Raw genomic sequence first — 11,183 nt, 5'->3', positions numbered from 1 at the left:
TCCCTCTGCCCGTGGTCCTACTGTCTGGCCCCAGCATGTTTTCTAAGTGAGGATAAAGGCCAGGCTCTCTGCCTTAACCTTCCCCAGGGGTGTCACTTCCCAACAGGTATGAGCCCTGTTGAGACCTGGAAATGAAAGCTTGGGGACAGCACCTCTGCCCCCATGCATGCCCACTAAGAGTCTACATCAGGCTCTGGTCTGTGTGGGTCAGTGGTTAGAGCATCAGCCTGTGCACCACAGGTTTGATCCCTAGCCCCAGTTGGGGCATGTTCGGGAGGCAACCAATCAATGTTTCTCTCTCCCCCTCCCTCCCACTCTCTAAAAATAAAAGGAAAAATATTCTCAGGTGAGGATTAACAAAAAAAATTATTTTAAGTTTACATCAGGCTAAGTTTTGTGTCCTCCAGACTCTGAAGCAGCAGGGGCTGAGACAGCTTTTTTAAAGTCTTGACCCTGCCACTTAGTCTGTGGCCATGACCTCTCTGATCCCAGCTCTCCCTCCCTGGGTGGAAGCAAATGGTTCGACCTGAGACCAGGGGGCAGGCTCCTCCCAGGCCTCTGCAGCATATAAACCAGACCAGTTCATCCTCACACAGGAAGGTTGGGCCCCTCAGCCAGGATCCAGATTCATGCCTCAGATGGCCCAGTTTGGGTTCACCCTACCCTGTCCCCCACCTGAGATACAGCCCACTCCTGTCCCAGGAAGGCCACCAGACACCTCCCTCACCTCTTAAAAAAGACAGCTAGACAGAAGCAGGTTTCATGCCAATAATTTATTGAACGGAGGTCTGTACACAGGCAAACCTTACTGTGGAAACTAAGACATCAGGATCCCCCCACCATCCCTAACCCAGCCCTCCAGGGTGGGGAGAGGAGGGAGGAGACCTTAGGGCAGAGGACAGGAGGGGAACACAGCTGTAGGAGGGGGAGGAGCCAGGTTGGACGGTGCGAATCGACGTTTTCTTTAAGAAAAAAATTATAACAATCTATTTACACCCGGGGGCCAGGAAAGAGGAGAGGAGATGGGCTGGGCTGGTTCTATTTACAAGGGACAGGGGAAGGGAGGGTGGGTTGGAGAAGGGCGGTCTGGGGGGAGGGAAGAGGGCCAAGGGATAGGAGGTCCTCATGCCCCCAACCCCGTCCATCCTTCCTTCTCTTCCCTCCCCACAACCAGTTGAAATCCTCTTAAAAAGCCCACCATAGGGGTGAGGCTGGTGAGGAAGGAACAGGAAGAGGGAACAGGGACTCATTTACCTCTGCCCTCTAGTCTAGGGGCCCAGCCAGGGCAGGAGCTATGGCCCCCCTTTCCCAGCCCCACCTGGGGCTCCCAGATGGAAGGGTAGTTGGCAGGGCCCTCAGGAGGAGTTAGTGAGGGGAGCTGTGGCTTCGGCTGACTGCCATTCTGAGCCGGTCTGAGTCTCACTTAAACCTGAACAGGAGAAAGAAGCAGACCAGTTAGCCTTTGCTTTTCAACACCCCTTTCCCTCCCCCCACCCCCCCAAAAAAAAACCTCCACAAGCAGGGAGTCCATGTAAGATGCTGCATTTGAAAGTGAAAGCTGTCACTTTAGATCCATGGTTGCAAACTCAAATGCCAAAGGACCGAGGAAAGGCAGGCCCACTGCCGTCCTGTCTGACTTTCTTCCCCAGGAGAAACAGGAAAACCGGACTTGAACATGAAATGGCCCAAACTTTTTTTAAAATATATTTTATTGATTTTTTTTTCCAGAGAGGGAGGGAGAGGGATAGAGAGCTAGAAATATCGATGAGAGAGAAGCATCAATCAGCTGCCTCCTGCACACCCCCTACTGGGGATGTGCCCACAACCAAGGTACATGCCCTTGACCGGAATCGAACCTGGGACCCTTCAGTCCGCAGGCCGACGCTCTATCCACTGAGCCAAACCGGTCAGGGCCCCAATTTTTTAATGTGCGCAACAAATTCAACTGTTTGTATAGGCCAAACATATGTCTTTGGTTTTCCAGTTAGCATTTCAACACAAACATAGGCAATAATACCCAACACAAGTGGCCATTCACATGTTGTAAAATATGCTTTCTATACCATCAAGCTGTAATGTTTACAGGAAACTGACAGGCTGTGAAAACAGCCCCTCTCCCCCCAGCTGAAAAATGCTGCTCTACCCTGACTTACCTTGTGAGGGTGGGGTGAGGGTGGCAGTGCCCGCCGGGGACCTCAAGTGAGGAGGGATGAGAATGGCGTTGAGAGATGGTTGGATGGAGAGTTCTAGAGACAGGAATGGACATGCCTGGTCAGAGGGCAGGACATCTGCAGACCCAACTGGAGTTAGAAAAGGGCACTGACTGGGGACCCCGCTCTCGGCAAGGCCAGTGTTTGCAGACACATGTGGCCACCGAGTGCTTAATAGGAAAAACTGTAGAGCCGAGCACAGATCATGGGCACGGGTGAGTCAGGTTTGGGTTTCCTTGAACCATGGGGGCCTCTCCCATGCCCCAGGCCTTCCTTGTCACCCACCCTCAGCTCCCCATTCCTGTCTTCAACACCAAGCTCTTCTCCACAATCACTGGCTGCCTCTCCAGTTCCCCAGACCCCAGGCTGTGCCCTCACCACCAGGACTGAAATTGAAGAGGGGGGGAAGCGAGCGGTTGTTAGGGAGCTGGATTCCGTGACATCGCAGTTCATCAAAGAAGCTGTGGGCACAGGCTTCCAGTGGGGAGAGCCTCGAGGACGGTGTGTACTCCAGCAGGCTAGAGCAGAGCGCTATGGCCTCAGGTGGCGTTCGAGATTTGAACACCTGGAGAGAAGAGAGGCAGAAGTCACAAGGGTGAGGCCCTGGATACTTGCATGCTCCTGCACCTCACCGCCACAATACCTGCAGCAAATGTGACTGCCCATCTCTCACAAACCTACTTTCCACATGAAGAGACTGAGACACCGCCACTGAGGGGAGCTGTTTGTATCAGGTGAGCAGCCCACCATGACCATGGGCTCTGCTGGAAGTCTGTTTCCCACTAGAAAAGTAGGGCTCTTGAATCTACTGTGGGTCCTCAACTTTCAGATTACTGGAAATTCCATCAACTGAAATCTAATGAAAGTCACTGACCTTCTCCAATGCCATGACTTTGTAGCCAGACCCCCAGACCACTTGGCCTCCTATGGGGACCTCAGCCATGCTATTGGAGCCCCTAACCCTGCCCTACCTTTGTCCAAGGGTGAGCTTTAATCTGGGGGAACTTGAACTCCGTGTAGTTGGGGTTCATCTCTCGGATCTGCTCCCGGGTTGGTGTTCCCAGCACCTGTAGGAAAAGGAGGGGTCTGAGCCAAGACCCCTATCACTTAGCCCCACCTCCGCCCACCTGGCTCTGCCCTCACCTTGATGATCTCCACCAGCTGGTCTACCCCACTGTCCCCAGGGAAGATGGGCTGGCCCAGGAGGAGCTCGGCCAGTACGCAGCCAGCTGACCACACATCTGAAGGGGGAATGGGAGAGGGTCAGGGTTACCATGCCCACCCCTCACAAACACTTCCATCCCTTATGATCAGAGGGGAACCACCTTGCTCGAGATCATACAGTTTAGGAACCCTGGAGTCTTGACTTTGACCTCCAGGTCTGCCTGACTGTACTGTACTCTTCCCCTTCCTGGTCTGTACCTTGAGCCCTATGACAAATTCACACCTAAGGACCAGGGAGTTTCCCCGCACCGGCTGATGAATGCTCTCTTCCAAACCCTTCATGCCCTCTCCTCAAGCCTGGAGGGTGGCAATGTCATCCCCACCAACTGGGAGGAATACAAGGCCTATGAGCAGGTCACACCCTCATGGCCACCTCAGGTCCCCACAGTCACCATCAGCCCCTCCCCCTGGGCGAGAAGAGACGGCTAACTAGAGGTTCCAGGGTCAGTATGGACTCTGGAGACGGGTCAGCTTTCAAAGCCCAGCCCTGCCCAGTCCTAGCAGTGTGACTGCGGGCAGGTGGCCTCACCGCTCTAAGCCTGAGACTGCCATCTGTAAAGGAGCGTAAGACAACATCGCCCTCCTAAATTTGTGAGGACGGCATAAAAGAATAAACATTAAGCTTTTATCGCCAAACCTGGCACACACACACAAAATTCAAAAACTGCCATGACTGCCATCCCCACCCGCAGCCTCCCATTAGTCTGACCGATGGATGAGGTATAATCAGTGGCTCCAAAGATCAGCTCGGGGGCACGATAGTAGCGAGAACAGATGTAGGAGACATTGGGCTCCCCCCGGACCAGCTGCTTTGCACTGTGGGAAGAGGTGAGCAAGAGTAAACACAGGCGAAGGTTGGGGTCCTTCCTCACCCTTTCAGCCACTCAACACGCCCCAGGTCAGGCCTACCTGCCAAAATCACAGAGCTTGAGGACAGCCGTGTCGGGGTCCACCAGCAGATTCTGGGGTTTGATGTCACGGTGACACACGCCCTGGGAGTGGATGTAGGCCAAGCTCCGGAAGAGCTGGTACATGTATACCTGGGACAGACAGGGAGCAGAATTCCAGCCCGGCTCTCCCCAGAGCATGCCACTGCTCCACCCTCTTGGCCAGAAGAGCCATTCCAGGCCCTGGCTCCAACTTGAAAATCCTTCCGTGGCCCCTTGGTTCTCAAATTTTAGTGTGCACCAGAATCACTTGGAGGCCTTGTTAAAAATAGGGGCTTCTGGGCCCCACTCCCAGAGTTTCAGATTCAGTAAGTTCAGGATGGGGCTTCTGCAGCAGCTCCCAGTGAAGGATCTGGTCCACACAGAGAACTCCTGTTTCAATCCCATACCTCAGCAGAAGCCCGATGAATAAGATAGAGACATCAGGAAGACCTTGTTTTAGAGGCTGGGAGCCAGGCACCCAGCTCCTCCAAATCCACTGGCTGGAGGAAGGGCTCAGCTTTTTATCCACCAGGCCAGTGGTCGGCAAACTCATTAGTCAACAGAGCCAAATATCAACAGTACTTCTTCAAAATAGACTCCCCAGGCCGAAAACCGACTTCTGCGCATGGGCCACAAAGTTTCAATCGCACTGTATGCGCACCTGTACACGCGCCCGCACGTGGTATTTTGTGGAAGAGCCACGCTCAAGGGGCCAAAGAGCCGCATGTGGTTCGCGAGCCGCTGTTTGCCGACCACGGCACCAGTCAAACCACCCACAAGCAGCCCCTCTCCAGTTGGGTGTTCTTGCCATTCTCCCATTGACTGACTAGCACAGCCGTGGGCAAACTACGGCCCGCAGGTGTGAAATGAATAAAACTAAAAAAAAAAAAAAAAAGACCGTACCCTTTTATGTAATGATGTTTACTTTGAATTTATATTAGTTCACACAAACACTCCATCCATGCTTTTGTTCCGGCCCTCCGGTCCAGTTTAAGAACCCATTGTGGCCCTCGAGTCAAAAAGTTTGCCCGCCCCTGGACTAGCACCTAAGTGCCAAGAGAGCAGTGATCTTTGTGTTTTCATCACTGCCTCACAGGGCCTGGCAAGTAATAACCGCTTAGGCCTGCTTCCTGGCCTTCTCCTCTGTTCCTGCTGCCCTTTCTCACCCTGTGCCTGGTCTCCTCCCACAAGCCTTCTTTGATCCTTCTCGCCCCAAGCAGGCGAGGCTGGGGGCCTTCTGTGTTTCCAGAATTCCCTGTGCTCCTTCTAGGAAGGCAGTTGCTAGTAGTTTTATAGTTCTCACGTGTCTACCCTGCTAAACTGAGAGGCTTCAAAGGCAAGGCCTGGGTCTTAGTCAACTGGGCCTCTGAAATTGCTCACTGCAGGGCCTGACACACAGGCAGCCACAGGACAGTCACCGCACTGGAGAACTCCCTGCCCCGGGAGTGAGGTCCCATAGCACCAACCACTAGCAGAGCCCCTAAGAGCTTGCAAGGGCTCTCCAGGAGCAACTGAGCCCTCGAGCGACCTCAAGTAAACTTGGACCCAGCCACCTCCTCCCAATGCAGCATTGCCCCAGCCTTTGTTCTCCACATCATCACTAGGCTCACTCACTCATTCATTCAAACTCCTACAAAGGGATAGGAACACTCAGGACTCAGCACCAGGCACTGGGGAATGAACTAGAGACAATGGCTGAAGGTGCCTGCTCTCTTGGCTCTGTGGACACTAACCTCCCTCCAACCCTGCGTCCTTTCCACTCCTCTCCCAGACATCAGTGCGTCCCCCTCTGTATTTTCTGTCACCATCACCTGATTCTGAGCTACTGCCTCCAATACCACTGTTGTCACTGGGCTCCCAGTATAGACCCAAGCAGGTACCTTGCAGCCTCCCCAGCCCCAGTCAGCCTACCTCCCTGATTCAGTCAGGCCTCAGGACGGGCTGCCCTGTATTTAGCGAGCTGCATCTCTGCGGGTATGGAAACAAGGGCAGGGAACACGAGACCTCCAAGGACCAACATAAACTTGGAGAACGAGGGAACCCACAGAAGGTAGGAGGATTCGGAGCCACTAGCTTCCTGGGCCTGGGCCCCAGAAGCCTGCCTGCCCACCTTGACATAGATGATAGGGATGGTCAACTTGGCCTTGGTGAAATGACGGGCCACCCGGTACACTGTCTCGGGCACGTACTCCAGCACCAGATTTAGGTAAAGCTCGTCTTTCTGCAGAGAGCAAAGGAGAGATGTGAAGGCATTGTGAAGAAAGAGCTTGCAAGGAAGGGGGATGGAAGGTTTAGGGAAAATGGGGAGGGACTAGCAGTCATGAGAAAGGCAGGCAGGAAAATAGGTGGAGTGAAAGTGAAGGACTCCCCCTACCCCTGAGGTCTCACCTTCTCCCCACTGGAGTAGAAAAAGTATCTCAGCCTCACGATATTGCAGTGGTCCAGCTTCCGCATAATCTGCAGCTCTCGGTTCTTAGAGGCAAAGGGAGAGAGCATCAGAAAACCACCAGCTGTCTTTCCTCCCCTCTGTAGCACCCTTCACCACAGCACTACTCCCCCATTCCCGCCAACAGAGCTAGGCGGTTACTCCCTATGTCCCAGGTCCCCCTGGGGCCGCCCCTAACTCCTTATCCAACTCCTTATCTGCAATCCATCCCCCTCACACAACAAGCTGGAGGTCTCTGGGCTAAACCCAGATCACAGATGTGCTTTCTTCAGCCCACTTTTTTTAAATGTTCAACTTATTGCTTTTTTAAATGTTTGATTTAAAATCAAAATCCAGTTTTGCAGCTTCTCTTGAAAAATCAGATGATATGGCCGCCTGAGGTCCACCTCCCTGCATGGCACAAGCAACAACAGACAAGTAGTGGCCATCCAGTCCACCCTAGTCCCCACTCCTCCCTATTGTTTCCCTGGCTGTATCTTGGTCCTTGAGCCCTGGCTTGGATCCTGTGTCCCAGACTCCAGGCTCCCAATTCTCATCTTTCCAAAAAGGACCCAGCCTCAGCCTCTTCCCAGAAGGCCTGGTCTCAGCATTCATCCCTATTCTCTGTTTCCCTCTGGGGCCTCAAAACTCCCCACCCTCAGATCCTTCTCACTTCTGGGAGGCAACACTAATCAAATTCTGACCAATACCCTGGAGCTCCTCCTGCCCCTGAGACTACTCCCTGCTAGGACCCAGGGCCTGACCTGTTTCCCTCCCAGTGTAGGCTATTTCCAGATTAGCCTAGCCTCCAAAATGCCATCCTTCCAAACCAATTATCCCTCAACTTCCACTCCTCCAGCTCCTTCTCATTCCCTGGGTATCCACTAGCTCACAGGGCAGCACTAGATGAACGGACACCCCTTCTTCAGGAAGGCAGAGCCCCACACCAAGGCGTGTGGTTCGGTGAGCACTGGGCAGGCTGAATTCTACCCTGCACTCGCCAAGTACCTAGGGCAGAGTGAGACAAGACCTTGCTTCCTTTCTGCTCTGAGCAGAAGCTTAACTTAGTGATTAAGTTAAGATGGAGAGCTTGGGGCCGAAACCGGTTTGGCTCAGTGGATAGAGCGTCGGCCTGCGGACTGAAGGGTCCCCGGTTCGATTCTGGTCAAGGGCATGTACCTGGGTTGCGGGCACATCCCCAGTGGGGGGTGTGCAGAAGGCAGCTGATCGATGTTTCTCTCTCATCGATGTTTCTAACTCTCTATCTCTCTCCCTTCCTCTCTGTAAAAAAAATCAATAAAATATATTTAAAAAAAAAAAAAAAAAAGATGGAGAGCTTGGGAATCAGAATCTAGTCTTGACCTCTGGCAATTCTCTTATCTGTTTCCAGTTTCTGCTTACTTAAAATGGGAATAACAATACTTACACCTCCACACAATCTTTATTAAACAAGAACTTGCCTGCAAAAGCATTTACAAAGAGCAAAAGCCCAATAAACTGTCAGCTCTGGGCTTTCCTGGAACCTATATTCTCATCTTTCACACAACTCCCTCCCTGCTTCCCCTTCTCCTCTGGCCATGCTCACGTCCCCTCGGGGACCCAAGGCCAATGCTCTGGCTGGAGCTCTCACCAAGCATGCCCAGTTAAGCCTCCCTGTCCCCACTCCCACCAAGTACCTTGAACCTCTTGTCCTGGAGAACCTTCTTGATGGCTACCAGTTCCCTGGTCTCTGCCAGCCGTGCCTGGTACACAACCCCAAATGAGCCATTGCCAATCACTTTGATGTCTGTGTAAGCCACCTCCTGGGAGCGCTCCGGGCCTTGGCCTAGAGTGGCTACCACTGTGGTCACCTTCCCGCTGTCACCTGGGGAACAAAGGAGACACAATATCCACTGACCCTTCCCCTCTGGCCACCTCCCTGTCCTGGCGCTGTGGAGGGGAGGACAGTCTCCACAGGAAGCTCTCTGGGGCCTCTCTGTCCCTTTTTCCTTGTCCCTCCTCCCATAATGGAAGACACTGGCACCTAAAACTCTTGCTGACCCCTAAGTTCCACTTCTGGTTAAGCAGCAAACCATTGGGTCTTCTTGGTCTCAAGGGACACCGACACTTCCAGATACTGACTGCATCCAAGCTCACTGCCCTCTGGTCCCTCCCGACTGGGGAAAGCCTGGCCTAAACTCGTCCACTGAAGAGAGCGGTAACCCTGAGGTACTTCTACTTTAGGAAAGCACTAACCTCCCTCGCAGCTCAGGGGAGGGTGACCTCTACGTCCTCCCTGGTGGAGCTGGAAACTTCACCACTGGTTTTTGGTGACAGAAATAAATGTCTCCTCCTGGCGTGAGTACTAGTGCCCTGACTCACTTTTGGGGGACAATGTGCCCTTACCCAAATGCTTTGAGGTTAGAGCAGGCACTGACCTGACCTCATCTGTGTGATCCAGAGTCCCAGACCCCTTCCAGTATCTGGGTGGTCCTTAAACAGATCAGCACTAAATTGAGACGAGCGAACCTGATCCGAACGATCAGAGGGCTGGCCCCGCCTCAGTGCTTCATAGGAAAACGAATTCCCAGTTCCAGTCTCTGAATGGCAGCAAACTGTGGTGGCATTCTTTGGGGATAGTGATCCCTTTTTCTTCAGGGAACTGATGGAAGGTTCCCCCAAGAAAAGGGGTCACTGATAAGTCAAATCCATTTTGAGGGACCAGTTGACTCCTTCTTTTGGAAGAGGTGATCCTACATAGCTATTTTTCCAGAGCCGCTAACACACCTCATAACAATAAAAGGGGTATAACCCAAATCCACATCTATGGGAACTATAATCCTCCCTGTCCCCTTCCATTTATGTGAAAGGAGACCCACCAAGCCATGTTTTTTGAAAAAACAGTAACTATGAGTAGGTCTGAAGAGCATGCTGACTCCCAATCTGGCCTTATTTCTAAGAGGTAGCAACTGTTAATTTTCACCATTGGGAGTAAAGCTCTACATATTATGGACAGGTTATGATACCACAGGTTATGATACCAGGCCCTGTGCTTTAAAGGGGAAGACGACCTGGGTACCAGGTCTGGAAAGCTGTAGCCCTGTTCTTTGGAAACACAGTTACTTGCTTCTAAGTAATTTGCACTCCAAATTCCCATCTTCTAAAGGGAAGCAAACTCAGAGTGCGCCCCCCCCTCCTATTTATTCTCTTTGGGAACAATAACCCTTGAGCCCCATTTGTAAGCGACGATGACCCCTGATCCTCTTCTCTAATGGATGGCAACGTCAGAGCCCTGCTTTTAAGCCTCAAGAACCCAAGACCTCGGTACTGGAAGAACAGGAACCTGTGACCCCAGTTTCTTTGAGGGTTACTCACTCTAAGCCTAAACTCCAAGTGATGGTCACCCCCTCAATCCTTCTCTTGGAGGGGGAGAGCTCAGATCCCAGTTTTAGGTGGCAGTGACCTCGCGCTCTTATCTGGGCAGATGGAAGAACCTGATCGATGACTGAGGGGCTTCAGGGACCCTGATCTCCACCCACCACGGGCGCCGCTAGTACTCACGGCCCAGCTTCACTCCGGGCGGCGGGAAGCTGGTGCCCGCACTGGGGACGCCGCTGCCTCCTCCGCCGCTGCTGCTGGGGCCACCCCCGGAACTCGAGGTCCCCACGCCCCCACCCATGGCTCCGACTGACACTTTCCCGCCGGTGCTGCCGACCGGGCCGGAGGCCGAGCCCCCAGGGCCACCGCCACCGCCGCCGCCGCCGCCGCCAGGCTCCGCGAACGAGCTTGTCCGCGCCCGGCCCGAGCCCCCAGGGCCGCCCCCCGAAGGCGCGCCGCCGCTCATGGCGCCGAGCGCAGGCCCAAGCTGCGGGGCTCGGGCTGCCCGGGCTGCCGCCGCCTCTCCCGGCCTCCGGCCTCTTCCAGGCCGCGCCGCTCGGGCTCCGGCTCCGGCCCAGCGCCCGCCGCGGGGCACGCCGGGATATGCAGTCCACCTCCCCTCTGCGCCGCCGTCACCGCCCTCGGCCTGGAGAAAGCCGTGTGGCACGCCGGGAAATGGAGTCCGCAAAGGCCTCAGAGTAGACTGCGCGGATGATGAGCCGCGAAACACGTCAGGAAATAGAGTTGTTGGCAATAAGTCGACTTTGTCCACGGCGGACCTTAAAGTACTCGGGGAAATTGAGTCAGAGTCGCACACTCACTCCACTGAGGCAACCGTGAGCAATTCAGTGTGTCTCAGAAATGTAGTCACAGCCACTCCGTCAATGACCTGACGCACACTGGGAAACAGTCTAATCATTCACTAATTCTATTGGCTGTATATGCCCACCGGGGCCAGATGCACTCTGGGAAATTGAGTCCGCGCAAGAGGACCCACAAATATAGGACAGTCAGGCAAGCTGGGAAATGGAGTCTTCG

General features: G+C 53.8%; 1 protein-coding gene across 3 annotated transcripts; it reads right to left on the bottom strand.

Moving 5' to 3' along the window:
- Positions 1-754: 754 nt before the first annotated feature.
- On the bottom strand, positions 755-10,679 carry GSK3A (glycogen synthase kinase 3 alpha). Of its 3 annotated transcripts, none has more exons than XR_013996930.1 (12): positions 10,329-10,677; positions 8,465-8,652; positions 6,752-6,835; positions 6,474-6,584; positions 4,344-4,474; positions 4,144-4,250; positions 3,354-3,451; positions 3,182-3,277; positions 2,589-2,775; positions 2,154-2,246; positions 1,255-1,429; positions 755-962 (listed from the first exon to the last, which is right to left on the bottom strand). XR_013996930.1 is itself a non-coding variant. In XM_081108593.1 (12 exons), the coding sequence occupies exons 1-11, from the start codon at positions 10,609-10,611 to the stop codon at positions 1,356-1,358; spliced, it is 1,452 nt and encodes a 483-aa protein (XP_080964719.1). In that variant the 5' UTR covers positions 10,612-10,679; the 3' UTR covers positions 755-962; positions 1,319-1,355. The 3 variants fall into 3 exon arrangements, 2 of the variants coding, with proteins under 2 accessions (XP_080964719.1, XP_080964718.1); XM_081108593.1 differs by having other exon boundaries at positions 1,319-1,429; positions 10,329-10,679; XM_081108592.1 differs by having other exon boundaries at positions 755-1,429; positions 10,329-10,679.
- Between the last annotated feature and the right edge of the window lie 504 nt (positions 10,680-11,183).

This window comes from Myotis nattereri (assembly GCF_964212035.1).
Source record: "Myotis nattereri genome assembly, chromosome: 15".
NCBI lineage: Eukaryota > Metazoa > Chordata > Mammalia > Chiroptera > Vespertilionidae > Myotis > Myotis nattereri.
The sequence above is the reverse complement of the archived record's forward strand: the minus strand, read 5'-3'. Positions and strand labels throughout refer to the sequence as shown.

Coding starts and splice junctions, on each gene's coding strand:
- GSK3A (XM_081108592.1), bottom strand. CDS start 10,611: ATGAGCGGCGGCGCGCCTTCGGGGGGCGGCCCTGGGGGCTCGGGCCGG. Junction 6,836..8,464: donor TCCAGGACAAGAGGTTCAAG/GTACTTGGTGGG, acceptor TTTGCCTCTAAG/AACCGAGAGCTGCAGATTAT. Junction 6,585..6,751: donor TCTACTCCAGTGGGGAGAAG/GTGAGACCTCAG, acceptor TGCTCTCTGCAG/AAAGACGAGCTTTACCTAAA.